The sequence below is a fragment of the Antennarius striatus genome, chromosome 16 (assembly GCF_040054535.1).
Source record: "Antennarius striatus isolate MH-2024 chromosome 16, ASM4005453v1, whole genome shotgun sequence".
Classification (NCBI taxonomy): Eukaryota; Metazoa; Chordata; class Actinopteri; order Lophiiformes; family Antennariidae; genus Antennarius; species Antennarius striatus.
Window position 1 is genome coordinate 8,616,452 of NC_090791.1, and position 14,924 is coordinate 8,631,375.

Here is a 14,924-nt window from a genome sequence, read left to right on the forward strand (position 1 = left end):
TAGACTCTCAAAAGACCGATAAACACGTCAGCAGAGACGTAACACTTTTCTCTTCACAGCAAAGTCAGATGACTCTAGATGGACCCATACTTTTGACCCAGTTATATAGACCATTTCTATGTAACTGCACAAATGTGTCAGTGTCTGAGTAACCACATGGAAGACCAAGCTGGTTAGGTGATTCCTGGTGTGAACCAATAACATGCAGTGGTTTGGATGCTGCTCCTCAAGCCTTCCTTGCGTCATTGCCTCCATCATTCTCTCTTTGAAACTCAAACCAGCAGCTTGCGAACATCCTCCATCTTTGAGGACCTGGTGGTGATGATGCTGCTGACAGAGGAGTCCACCAGCTGAAGGTAGAACTGATCAAAGAGATCATCCGACAGAGACAATGTGGTTGTTTCCCGTGCTCGTGTTCTGTCACATGGTAGCAACAGCAGGCCCAACTTTAAGGGTATCTTAGGGTGTTGGCAGGTCTCTGTATTCTGACTTCATGGAAGGCTTACAGTTGTCAAAAAATTTCATCTAGCAAAATCAACTCCTAAATCTGAGCTACATTAGCCGGTGAAATACAAGTACAAGGCTGAAAAGCGGCTGAAGAAAATGTCTTAAGAAAATGGATGAATAAATTTAGACCTTCAAATAGACTAGAATAGAATGTGCATGAGGGTGTTTCTGGAGTTTGGTTGTTGACAGGATAATAACCTTGTTCTCAACAAGGTATTGAATCACAAAGAACAAGAAAAGAAGCGCTCGCTCCAGAACAAGAGACAGAGTTCACCCACGATAACACTGCTGGTCCAGAAAGCTTCCTGAGTCCACCCTTTGTATTTGCTGCCAAACCAAACAGGTTGAATGTCAGCTCATTTCAGACATTTTGAACCCTACTATGAAGTGCTGCAAATAAAAGCTCAACAACAAGAAGCACCTTTCTCAACATTGCAAGGTAGAATAATTTATTGCAGTTCATTTATTCCCCAGTGTGAGGTCAATAACAATAATTACAGGTTTAAAAGCCAAAGCAATTACAGAGCATACAAATATTACACCCACTCTACATGTGTGGATTGAGGTTGCGAGTGGTTAGAGGCAACATGCTGCCATTTGTCTTCAAACGTGACAACACGTTGCTTTTAACCACCACCAGCTGCTCTTCAAATGGAGCCAAGCTTCTTCAGCACATCAGTGATCACCATTCCAATCATTCGTCAGATATTTACAGTAGTAAGATGTCTATACTAAGAGAAAGAAAGTATTGCTGAGTTTCTCCTTTCTAAACATGTTAATGCCTGTACTGTTAAAAAATTTACACGACTGAGCATTAAGACTTTAGCTGTATGGCAATGGCACAGGAAGGAAGGGCTGGAGCTGAATGCAAAGGTGGAAAAGAATTCAGAGGAGCAAAAACGAGAAAAGATGGACTTTGAGTGAGAAATCAAGTCATGAATTCAATTCATCAGAAAAATCTGATTGGAAAGACAGGTTGGTACATTCATCTCTCCTCTCATTGGTTAGCTCTTAAGGTTATTGCAGTAGCTTATTTAGCTGGGGGCGGGGTACCCCTACATACAGACCCTGGAACAGCGTCTCAAGAAAAAGTGATGGCTTCTCCAAGAAGCATTTGTTTTCCTGGGATGACAGTGAACCCTGGAATAAAATTTTCAGAAGTTCCACTTTATCTTGCTTTCGCAGTAGACCAGGCATGCTAAGCTACCGCTAGTTACATCCCGACCTGGAGAGAGGATCCAAACATCCACTCGAGTGTAATGATGTAACAGAGCTCAGGTCAGTGTCTAAGGGGCAACCGGCAGATATATTCAACCCAGTGTTTTCATGGCAATGTTCAGATGTTGAGAGAAGGCTGGCATTCCAGTGTCACTATGAGGCTGTCAGAGTTTGTTGTTAGTTTTATGCTTCATGTCAACACAACTGTGAACCTGCATGTACTGAGATACAACCAGTAAAGTTTTACAACCAAATCAGTGAAGCATCACATTTAAAACTACTCTAGAGCTCGTTCTACCGTCTGGGCTGCATTCAGCTAGTTAAAGTTATTATCTAGTTGTTGATGGATGAAACACCTCTGTGAATAAACACACTCCATCCATACCCTGAAGGTCATGACCTCCAGACTTGGAAAAAAAAAATGTTATTGATCCAGAATGAAGAAGCAATAAATGTTAATTCAATGAGGTTAAAGTTTTCTGATTAATGTTGCATATCTGGAAACCAAAGCTTTCCTAAAATAAACCCTAGAGCAAACTGCCAGCCCAAGAAAACAACACAAACAAAGATGTAAACCAACAGTGCGCTTCACATCACTTTCAGTACCGTTTACATTAACAGCTCTGATTCCTCCAAGATGCTGATTATTTATCACATTTACATCACTCAGTAAAAAAAGGAATAGACCCCAGTGCAAAAGATGAGAACTAATCAAATCTAGAACACACAATCATGGTGGCAGTTTTGTGGAGCAGCAATTGCTGACAGCCTGACACAGAAATCATCAAAAAGCTGCAGCTGTTGGAGTACAGGATGTTTATGTCTGTTAGCATAGCATAGGCCACCACCAGAAAACACAAGTGGGTAACATTTAAGGAACAAAAACAGAGCCCATGTGTGTCTTTGAGTTGACAATCGATTAGAATGTGTACAAAACTTTGCTGGTTGTGTGCCTTTAGCACGCTTGCTAAACCATGAGCAGACACACACAAGATGTGCTTTTAGCCTTTCTTTCATCGGACCAGTGTCTGTTTCATCCCGTTCTCTCTGCGATAGTCTTTTTTATGTGCAAAAACAAAGACTGAGATGCTTCCAAAAAGCCCCTTACATTACTCACATCTGAAAATACCTGCAGGTCACAGCATGAGGCTACACTTCAAGAGCTAACTATCTCACTTCACTGTCCTGTGTGATGTTAGTGCATTAGTGCAGTGTGTGTGTGTGTGTGTGTGTGTCATTAATCCAATTCAGGTGAGTCTGGGGTTTCATCCTGTATCTCTACATCTTCTGTCTTCTCTGTATAATCTGTGGTGTCTCTTTCTTGTAGCTCTTTGTCTCTATTAACCTCCACAGGTGTGTCTCCACCCTCCGGCTGCTCTGGTGCCTTGCCAGTGGGTGTGACCAGCTCTGTTGTCATGGTTTCCTCTTCTACAGTTGCGGAGATCTCATCTGTTGGTGACCCCTCTTCCTCTTGCCGCTCTTCTTTGACAGCCCCCTTTTTCTCTTCATCATCCACAACCTTCCCCTCGTCCTCCTCTGTGATGGACGCGTCTGGTCTCTGGAGCGAGTGCGACGGGGGAACGCGGCCGGTGCAGTGGTGCAGATGTGAGGAATCGGCGGGAGGTACCAGTGTCAACGACTCAACGCTGAGAGTGTCTGCGTTGTTGTCTGTGAGGAGGGAGATGGTGGGCTGGGATGCGGGGGTGAGGCTGGGGGCCAATGCTGGAGCTATGACTGTAGAGGAGACAAGTGTTACTTCTCCAAGTCCTCCTTCCACTTCTCCGCCTGAGGAGGAGGGCGGGGTGTGCTCCAAAAACGTACCATCATCTAGAGGAGGGGAGAGAAGAAGGGAGAGTGAGGAGGGAGGCAGGTGAAACCACCGAGAGTGGGAGACCTATAAGCCTGGGGATTAGCATATAATCACAGGAGCAATGAATGTTGTCAGCCATCTATGCAGGTCAGGTGACACATATGCATTTAGACAGACAGACAGGTAGACAGACAAGCAGGTAGACAAGCAGGCAGACCAGTGTGTTCACTGAGTACCTCAACCCAGAAACAGCTTTACTGTCAAGAAGCAGTATACTGTAGCTCTATAGGTAGAGCTGTAAGTGAACTACGTGTGCAGAAGGGTTTGAGCAGAATAAAGAGGACAGGGTGGCCACACTGTTGGAGGGGGTGTTAGCAGTAGCAGCAATATTATTAGATTTGGGGTGCTTTCACACCTGAGAGTCTAAATCTAATGATCTAAATTTAAGGTTTTTTTTAAACTCAATTTAGTAGAAGTTCTCTAGAGCGTTTCAAGACACAGTTACATCCTAAACACCTCATCTCGTCCTGTTGTTGTGCTACCACAGCTGATTTTTCCTGATTGTTTCTACATTTCCTCTCTTCATTAACAACACGGTAAAAGAATCAAAATTCAGTTTGAGCTGAAAACTTTTTTGCTGGATCAATAAGGTTAAGGTTTCACAGCTGCACTTTTATTTCGGACCAAACTCGGTAGGTGTGAAAGCACAGTAACAGAGTTTGTGTGGATTAACTATGCACTATGATGTATATGACTATGTAAGCATACTTACATCATAAGAGTGTAATGGTGCAGTGTGAAAGATACAACAAAACTATTTTACAATAATCAAAGTCAACTCAACAAACTACGGAAAGCATTAACAGTTTCATTATGGTGTCAAAGACATAAAATGAAGACAATGAACAGAATCAACACAATTTCACTTGTACAACAGACAAGATTTGAAAACATTGTAATGCTTTTATGATCAAATAAAGCAGTTCTTTTGCTGTTCTGTCACAGGGATATGAAGCCATCCAGCCAGTGTATGAAACACTTACAAAGACTAGACACATACACTTAAGTGAATGTTACGATTGTGAGATACCTGCTGGGCTTTGAGCTGAGATGGTGCTCGCTGTGACAGAATCACACCTTCCTGTGCTTCCACTCCCACTGGAGGGAGGTGAGGGGGAGGAGAGGGGTGATGGACTATGCTGTGGCACACAGTGAGCCACTGCAAAACCTGGAGATGACACACATAAACATGTGTTAACATAACTGAGAAGTTTCTTCAGATGACCAACATGTAGTCCTGATTTCCTCAATTCATAAGTTTCCTTTCAATTCTTTTAGTGATCAGTACAGGACAAAAGAGTGGGAATGACCATGTGACCGCGGTTTAAACACACAGATCCACGCTTGGTTCTGAGATGTCAATACAGTTTGACTCAAATGAAAGCCTTAAATTGTCACAAGTTTTCAGCTTCATTCTCAGAGGAGTCGTATTTCTATGCAAAACTTCTGATCAAAGCCTCCTGATTGCAGAGAATAGTGATTCATCGACACAATAGTGATCACAATCACACTCGTTTCCGTGGATACAACCAGGTTTGAAGGTCACAACAACTTTCTAAGAAGGTCCTCTCTAATATTCAGAAAAGTTCTGAATGCATTTACCTGTTTTATCACTGCTTGTTATCATTCTCAAAAAAAAAAAAAAAACGGGGGAAGGGGGATTTTTTTTTTTAATCATGAAAAAATAAGCAATGAGTAAGCAATCAACAAGCCCTATGTGCCAAAATTCTGAACAGTTGAACATTCATATTTAACACAAACTTAAAAAAACATGAAACATTCAATTTTCTGTGCCAGTGTTGTAGTGTCTGAGATGCAGGTGAAAAGGGAACTAGCAACCAGGAGTCTACATCTCTGGATTCATGCCCGGTCTACAGGAATAACAGGATCCGGTCACCTGGTACTTTATCCACAGAGGCAAACACCGATCTGTTCGCCGTGGGGTCGTTAGGCGCCCGTCTCGACTGTTCGTAGAATCGGAAAGGCAAGGCGCTGGGTGAAGCATTGACTGTCTGGCTGAAACCCAACACCTCTGTTGCATTGGGCTGGACAGGAAGGTCCAACAGAGCTGAAGCCAGAGCAGGTGGGGAGTGTCAGAGGAATAGAAACTAGAACCAGGACCGTATCACATGCTTAGACTTCAAATGGGATTAAAGACAATGTCTATTTGTCTTCAAACTTCATCAAACATGAAGCAAGATAGATTAGACTAAACCAGGGCTCGAAATTGCGCCCATTTTGGTCGCATATGCGCCCAAATTTTTATCAGTGCGACTATTAAATAAATTTGGGAGCACCGGTGCGACTAGGGAAAAAATCTGGTGCACCTTTTTTTGTGAGACCGCGCTCCTGCGGTCCTGCCAGGAAACAATGAGAGCGCAGCTGTGGCTGCTCTCCTGGGCGAGGGAGAGAGGAGGAACGGAGATGGATGGAGCGGTCTCTATCGCTCCGTCACTGCCTTGCTTTTGGGTAGGTGCTCCTAAAGTCTTTGCTGGTGCTACTAACTTCTAAATTTGGGAGCACCAGTGCTACCAAGAAAAAAAGTTAATTTCGAGCCCTGTAAACTATAACTTGATTTAAATTGGGAATTTTTTTGAAACATTTCAGAAATCATTAAAAGTATCTGACCATCAGGAGAAGAAGTACAAATGGATGATTCATCAGTATTTCATGTGTGAAATGATGCAAGAATTCTTGTTATTTTGACTGTAAAAGGAGGGGGGAAGCCATACAAGGCTGTCTGTTTACTTGCCTGCAATCCTCTGCATCTTCATGCGTCTGGCCTGGATTCGACCCTTGGCCAACCTCTGTTTAGCAATGATGCATCGGATGTGGTCAGCAAAGATGAAGCTGGCCTGCAAAATGGGCAGAGGCTTTGCGTGTGGGTTGGAGCTGGGCTTATGGATGACAATGTTCAAAGCTCTGCTGTCGTCCTCAACACCAGACACCTGCATGTCCTGGTGAAAGACAAGGGGGTGGGAATATTTTAGCGTCCTCTTTTTGACAGATTAAATATTTTAGATTTTATTTTTATACTACATTTAGATTGAGTCACTTTCATCTCAAAAATTCTAGGTTGACTTCTTCGGTCAGTGTTTAATGATTGTCGCCTTGTCTCGTGAAGACGTTTTCAAAGAAAGGTTTCAGACAAACTTTTTCATTGTAGCAATACAACTAAACATCTTTATGTCCCCCTAATTTCATCTAGTTTCCATTTACGACATTGGCACTTGCTGTTTCAATGTCGCATATGTGCTGCAGTCACACAACTGCCCACATGGAGACATTTAAAATAATCGAAGCAAATTGTTAGACATGTGCAGGTCAACATAATTTAACAGCTACTCTAGCCTACAGGAAAGGATAGAGATAAAACTTTCAAATCAGACTGATTTGTTTGAGTGGGTGGACACAACCTTAAACAGAACAAATGTGCAAAATAAAGAGAAGTAGGGTTATTGACTAAAAAAACAAAAAAAGTAAATTAACATTTCATTCATTCTTTACCACAAAAGTGTATCCACACTGACAGGAATAAACCACTTGTCTTACTTGCAGGAGGCCGGCAAACTTGACGACACCCCATCCCAGGCGTTTGGTTTCTGGTTCAACCAGACTCATCTGGTAGACGTCTACAGCGAGGAACCTCTGGGCCTGGCCGCCATCTTTACTGACCACCATACAGGCTATGAGGTCACTGTTGTCTATAAACAACAGACAAACAGAACTGTAAAACCACCATCATATAATTAAGCTCACTGCTTCTCTTTCTCTGTAAAGAAAAGAGCACCTGCTAGGAATGACACTTTACAGTCAAATCATATGAAATAAGTGTTTATGTGCATAAAACAAGAAAAATAGGAGTCAACCGCCGGGAAGGAATGACTGAACATGTCGTGGGGCTTTTATTCATTTTCCCCACACGGAAAGACGAGGAGTATGTCTTTGACTTTAAAACCACTTGTTACTTTTTTGACCATACATTGCCCACACATCTAGGAAGACAACTAACAAACAATATGCTCACATCTAAGCAGCTACACTTTAGTTTACCACAAAACCTACAGCAAAATAAACAGGAAATGTTGTGTTTTCATATACTGCTAACCCTAACGGAATTGACTGCATATGTCTCTGTGTACACTAGGCTTTTTGCTCATTAGTTCCTTTAATGTGGTAATATCTTTGGTGGAATGATACAGTGCTTATGTCTTTGTCATGGTCAGTCAGCTGCTAATGCAGCTGGTAGCATGTGGTATAACTCATTCACGTGTTAATAGATCAATGGGGGATGCCCAGAACTTGAGCTCACCCACTGAAACAAAGAACAACGAAAAATACCAGGTGGTGAAGTGGACCTAGATTTACTATGTCAGCCTGTTGGGGGCACAAACAGAGAAATGAGTACACAAAGGGGGAATTCTGATCGACTGAAAACCAGCTGGGAGAAATCCACCCACAAAGTCCAAGTTCTGCAGAAATTCAGAAATAGGAGTGTGTCAATGTCTTGAGCGGTAAAGACATATAATGGACAAGTTAACATTACTTAGAATATACACAGTATATATTTAAGTTTGCATTTAGTTTCAAGTAAGACATGCTTATAAACCTAATAACCCTTCTACACTTAACATCCTGCGCTCCTTTTAATGACATCTGAGTGACACCTTCATACTTAGTGGGGAAGTCTCTGTTGATGGGAGACAACATGACCCCACATTCGTAACACTACTCCTACACTGGCAGATACAGATTTAGACACTGACAAATGTTCAGTAATCTAACAGATATTAGAGGATGTGGTAGAACTGGAGGTGGCAACAGATCAGAAAAGGAGTCTGAAGGTGCGAGGAAAAACCCTCCAGTGCCCCACAATAACCAGCTAAGAGTGTTCTTGCCCAGGTGAAAGCAACAATGATTTTGCCAAACGATATAAAAAAAGAGAAAACTAAACATCTGAATTTTTTAAAGCCATATGTGGCTTTAAGAAAGACTGATAACGACATGAACTTCTTAGGATCCGACAACACGGGCTGATATTCGATGAAAAGGGAAAACACTGAGGAAAATGTTTAATTTTCATAATCCCAAAACTCAAAAACTTTGATTAGATTCTTCATATTTTGTCATCACAGAAACATCTTAATATGGTAGCAATAATAAGATGACATTACAGTATATATCATAAGAGAGGGAATATTGAGCTGCTACACTGACACATAAGATATCCTTTTACATTTACACCAAGCAGGTAGTGGGAGTTGTCTAACCTTTAAGATTTAGGTGAGAAAAAACCCTAACCGTGCTAACAAAATTCAACACATCGAGAGACCTAGCAGAAAACATGGAGGTTCTCTTTTGCTCCTTGATTTTGTCTGCTTTAATTCATGTTGGTCACCAATATTCAATCTTTATTTCGTACTAGTTATTGTTTTGGTCAAGTCAGTCTTTATTCCTTGAACTCCCCATGTCTCTAAAACGTTTAGTGGATTTTAATGCACTTGATTGGCACAGGGCATACGCTCACACAGAAAGCTACTAAAGAAACCCCACAAGGAAATGACGAGCAGCCATTCATCTATGAGATACTGACTTCTTAGAAATTCTGATGTTGAAAGCTAGAATACTAAAATGTTCAGCATCACATGTGCAAAAATGTGTTCTTGACGTATATTTAGTCTGTGTGCTAGAATCATCACTCCTGTCAACAGCACTATGTGAATGTTCTTGTGGTAACTTGCAAGGCAAAGCTAACCATGTTCAGGTTTCCATTACATCTTGTGTGTACAGTATGACTGATGTACAGGAGATTTCTCGGTGGGTGGGCAGCTGTGGGTGTAAATATTTTTGTGTACATTTGTCACCATTAATGTGGTTGTGGATGTGTCTACCTATGATTAAGCATGTCCTTACACGTCTGCGGTGTAGATTGCAGTCAGTGTGAGAAAGATAATTACCGGTGTTACAAACTTAAATAGAGCATTACAAAAGCAGATTGGCTGCATCACAAACTGTGGTTTAGTTTTGTTCCTGGTTCTCTGTGTGTCTTACTGAGGTCTAAGACATCATCCGTTTTGATAAGATCTTCCGGCCGGGTCAGAGGCAGCTGTGTCTCAGGTTCCCCCTGGAGCTGTAGCGATAAGGACCTCAACATGAAGAATACTCGGATTGCCTGTAAACAGACCGGACAGGTCACATACAAATGGTTAGAGATGTTCAATCAACTGACAGTTGTAAACAACAAATAGCAAGGATCAAAGAATAAAGAAAATTCTGCAGACAGGAGATAATCACATAGTCATAGAGTGGTTTTTATCACTATCACACCAAGGCAATTATATTTTATTGTTCATCTGAGCTAAACTTCAACATATAGGTAGGAAAAGTTTTTGTTTTTGGCAGTTTTTTATTTTTATTGCACAAATACTTAGGTGTATTTGTGCAATGAGATGGAAAGGTTCAAGGGGGGACTCATATTTCAACCCCTGACTTTCCATGAACCCAATAACCTCAGAGACATTAACTTAAGATTTAAATGTTAAAAGTAAAGTGAACCAGCACGCACTCTCCGAGTCTTTTCCACGTCTCCACAAGGCAGTCTCTTGACAAAGTCAATGCCAGTCAGAGGGGTACCAGTGGGTGGTAGCAGCACTGAGGCATCCATCATGAGATACTCCACATTCAAAGGCTTATTCTGCAACATATAGACACAGACAAGAACACTTCCAGGACCAGGACAAACACTAGAGGCTTCAAGAAGATATTCGGAAGTATGGGTCAATCAGATATATCGTTTTTCAGGGAGAAAATAAGCAAAAGCCCAACTAACCGTCATGCTTCTGTATTCATCCTCAAACATGTCCAGAAATATCTCTTCTCCCTGAGGTAATAGAAGAAAATTTGTAGCCTGTTAGAAATAAGCTTGACAAAAAAAAAAAAAAGTTTGAATTTGGATTGACAGGTCTACTTCACCCTCTTTTAGTTGTAAACCAAGCTAAACAAAAGCACTTAAACAATTAAATCACACAGGGTTCTAAGTTGCAAGTAACACTGGAATATTTTATCTACTTTTTTATTTATAGTTACCAAGAAAAAGCAGAGAAACTGAGAGAAGGTTGATGATTAGATTTTTTATATACTTAAAAAAATTAATTAAAATACAGCTTCTGGATATTATACTGATATTCCTGTCAAATCATGTTTACTATTAATAGGCATGCTGCCAGAAACCAGGATGTTGCGTAGACTATTGAAACTAATGAACTACAGCTGTATCCAGGAAAGTGACGATTTGTTTCTTAGTCTGACAACTTTCTTTCTCTTTACCACACGACCCAATGACAATGTCATACTCTCCTTTTCTGTTTGTGTGCATAGTGTAACAAAAGTGCATGGAGTTAACACACAATACTTTATGAGCAGTATTAATCTGTGTAATTGGTAATAAATAGTGTAACAACATCTTCCTGTCATTGCACTCAATCGACCAGTGCTTTGTCAAACAATGTGTTTCCTCTCAGGCCAGCTGCAGGCCTCTACTCTGTCAAACATTGCACTAAAACCCTGATCTGCAGCGTAAAACATAAAACAGACATACTGCATCTTACGCTGAAAACTACTATGACAATTTAGTTTGTTTTATTCATCAACTTCACTCGTTTCTTAAAATGTGCTTCTTTTTCATTGAATGCTAAATAACACCTGACATCTTAGATAATGGGATCTGATTGAGTATAATAAGGTTGCATCTTCAAAACACACTCGTTCACAAGCAATGAGAGACCGCTTTGAGAACCAAATAATTGTCTAATGCCACAAGGAGTCTAGAACACTTGGTCAATATGTAAACAGTTCAATAGAAAATGTTTGCAGTCAGTGTTTACATTCCAAACATCTTCATATCCTGATTTGGGAATCAGGATGTATCAGAGTTGTGCATAATTCTTGGTAATTCGTTGTGTGTTTCAGCGAACCAGCAGCATAAACAATCACTGGACTGTGGGAGGGATTTCTGGATGATGTCTTAAAAAACAAAACAAAAACAAGACACAAAAGAAATGACACAACGTGTCACACTTTAAGAGGTCTTGAATTGAATGCTTAATAAATGTTGAAAGCAAATAAAGCACTAAAGACACTTGTACTACCATAATTCACGTTTTCTCATAGAGTAAGTGTCAGTGCTCAATGTTTGGAACCAGTGCGTGGTTTGCAGTTGGATTTTGCTGAAGCAGAAATTCAACTCTTCTGCCTTGATGGTCCACATAGTTGGCCTCTAACCAAGTCACAGAATCTTAATTATAAACTGATGTTTAAAGACGCTCACTTTGAAAGACAAAGAAGAAGAACTGGCTGTAGAAAAGCAGTTTGTGTATGATGCTGTTCAGTAAATATGGGGAAGCAGTTTCAGTTTCAGTATGGAACAGATTCACGGAAACGGTTTCTGTTATTATAAGTGGATGCACTGATAATAACAGAACAAGGTCAACAAAAGTCACACGTAGCTGCAACATGGTTCTCAAGAACTGGTTTTAAGGAACCGTTTGCTTTTTCTTATCCTAACTTGTTATTCTACTGTCTCTGTGCCCATGCCAGTCACTGTCTCTGAGAAGCAAGATTATAAAGGTCTTTGAGGTTTCATTAATATTTCACATAAGTTAACATAATGATAAAGGGGTGTGCGTTGGGTATACATGTACTCACTTTGTAGAATCTCCGAAGCAAGTGTAGACTTTCTTCTCTGGCACCCTGCAAACATTAGCATGTATATATAAGTGTATGGAGTATGAAACAGCAAATATACAGTCTGAACCATCATTCATGAAACACAAAGTCTACAAATATATTTCCTTTATGCATACATTTCCAAAATACAAAAAGATGGAAATAAATGGTGTAAAATTTTATTTTCAATTGCTTCAACAATTAAAGTCTATAAATGAAGTACAGTGAAAGAAAAACAACTCATGGGGTAGAAGTGAGACTGACAAAATAAAAAAAAACAATATACATTTTACAGATTCATTATTCAAATTTCATAAAATGTGATTTTACAGTTTTTTTTTATTTAGAGACCTCACAAGTAATACCTGACATTAAGGTAAAAACTGTTTTACAATGTCTTAACAATATTAAGATGAGTGAGTTTTCTTAATATCGCACTTCAAAGGAAACCAGTATGGTGTACCGGTACTTTAACTGTCACATGACGTACTGCTTTCCCTCTTGTAACCATGTTACGCAAGACCAGTTCATTTCATGGCAGTAATCCTAAAACAATGTGAAGTGTTGAGTGATTAATACTGAACAAACTACTTAGAAGTACCAGTCTGTTTTCCCGTCAGACATCAGTGACAAAAAGAGTCAGAAAGAACCAAGTTAGGCCAATCTCAAGAGAGATTGAGAGTTATTACTTTTTGCCTTACTAGTACATATTAAAAAAACAAAAAACAAAACAAAAACTCCCCAGTCACAGGTGTGTTTGAACCCCCACTAAAGGTACTCTGACTGGTATCGGTACTTAGCGAACCCCGACCAGACCTGTGAGTGAAAAAGACCATGATCAGGTTTCAATTCACCTTAAAGTTCAGACAACTGAGAGATTAACTTTATTCAAAATTACCCTGAAACCCCCCCCACACACACACACACACACTCCACCCCCTAAAAAAACTAACCAAATAACACAAGCAGTTCAAGCTTGAGTACTTCCTGTAACTCTGCGTAAAAAGAGGAAAAAAAAGGAAAAGCCCACAGTGGGAAGGATGCCCTGATTGTAAGAAATAAGGAAATTGAAGACTTCCCTGAAACACAGAATAGCAGGAGATACAGGATGGTTCACCGAGAGTAAATGAGGAGGAAGAAAAGACAATTTATTTGAACTTTGAATATTGGAGGAGGGTGGAATTATAATACTGATTTTCATTGTTTTTAAACCATTGATCATGTAAATTACAGTATTTCCGCACTATAAGGCGCACTGGACTATAAGACGCACCCTCAATAATTTGTTTGTTTTATAGTCTATTTCATATATAAGGCGCACAAAAAATAAATAAATTTTTTTTTAATAAACTGCAGCAGCTGTAATTGCGCAATCCATCCACTAGATGGAGCTGCGCTGCTCAGGCAGACATGATTGCATTCATGACTTCCTGACTACCTTAGAATTGCCCCTATTGTTATGTCAATAAGCCATTCTGAGCCTCATCAACGAAACCTGATCACTTGATCCCTTTGCCATCTTAGAAAGGAGTCAACCGCATATTAAAAAACCTGACATTAAAAACTGGTTAAATTCATTAGGAGTGCAGTCAGTGCGAACAGAGCGGATTATTTCCTGATCTGAAGTTCGAAGCAGATATTTAAGCTCCAACGTTCGTCTTCGTTTATTAATTAAATATTGTTTCGATCGATCGGTAGTCCAGTCGGAGGTGAGGTGCAGCTATTTGCTGCTGTGTGTCCTAAACAATTTTGAAACTACTTTTTAATGTCAGGCTGCTAATTTACTGGAAAATATGACGCTGTTTTACTCCTAGAACTGACTTTAACGTCGGTGTCTCACCGCCGTGAATCTCACAGCACGTCGCTGCAGACAGAATACACAAGCCTGAATGTGCCCCTCTGCCGCCCCCCCAGAGCTATCAACTAAATTTGTAAATAAATAGCAGCACACCCCTTGGCACCTTTGTCTAGCAGTGAATCTGGTCTTGGAATTTCAGAAAATGCTGGAAGTTCAGCTTTGAAGGTCTTTCATTCACCTTTATGCCAGTTTCTCCGTGTGTTTCCACAGACTAATGGAATGGACCGTCACTAGATTCCAGATGACAGCACAATGGCATTTTTAAGACCAATTAAGTTTAAAGTGGGTTATTTCTGACACCAAATAGTTCGGAAATACTGAGATCAGTCAGTCAGTCATACTTTATTAATAGAATTGTTGAAAGTTCCTTATGTTTTGCTACGTAGTCACCGGTGCTCCTACAGTCTGCTCTACCGTCTGAGAGCAGCTCAGTCAGAGCCGGGACTTCGGTGACGCCCCTTGACTACCGTTGTTAGGGGGCGTAGGCCCGAGTGCCTTGTGAGGGAGCTCCTCTGGTGGCGGAGTGCGGCATGACTGGCGGCCAGACTGCCGGCTTTTTTTCAGCGATCATGTTTTTAACCAATATTAATATGAATATTAATCCATATATAAGACGCGACGGATTATAAGGCGCAATACGGGTTTATGAGAAAATTTTAGGCTTTTAGATGTGCCTTATAGTGCGGAAAATACGGTAAGCTGGAAAATAATAGGTTAAGACTCAACGAGCAACTTCTCAACTACTTT

General features: G+C 40.5%; 1 protein-coding gene across 3 annotated transcripts in view; it reads right to left on the reverse strand.

Annotated features, from left to right (window-relative positions):
* Positions 1–925: 925 nt before the first annotated feature.
* The window catches only part of clec16a (C-type lectin domain containing 16A), a 31,353-nt gene continuing 17,354 nt past the window's right edge, over positions 926–14,924 (reverse strand). For 2 of the 3 annotated variants that reach the window (XM_068336634.1, XM_068336633.1), the window contains exons 15-23: positions 12,299–12,343; positions 10,425–10,475; positions 10,161–10,289; positions 9,647–9,767; positions 7,148–7,299; positions 6,348–6,552; positions 5,493–5,663; positions 4,626–4,763; positions 926–3,552 (exon numbers count right to left, since the gene is read on the reverse strand). In XM_068336634.1, coding sequence (XP_068192735.1) covers positions 2,963–3,552; positions 4,626–4,763; positions 5,493–5,663; positions 6,348–6,552; positions 7,148–7,299; positions 9,647–9,767; positions 10,161–10,289; positions 10,425–10,475; positions 12,299–12,343 — 1,602 coding nt within the window. In that variant the 3' untranslated portion in view covers positions 926–2,962. The remainder of the gene's footprint in view (positions 3,553–4,625; positions 4,764–5,492; positions 5,664–6,347; positions 6,553–7,147; positions 7,300–9,646; positions 9,768–10,160; positions 10,290–10,424; positions 10,476–12,298; positions 12,344–14,924) is intronic. The other variant, XM_068336635.1, reaches the window with a different exon arrangement.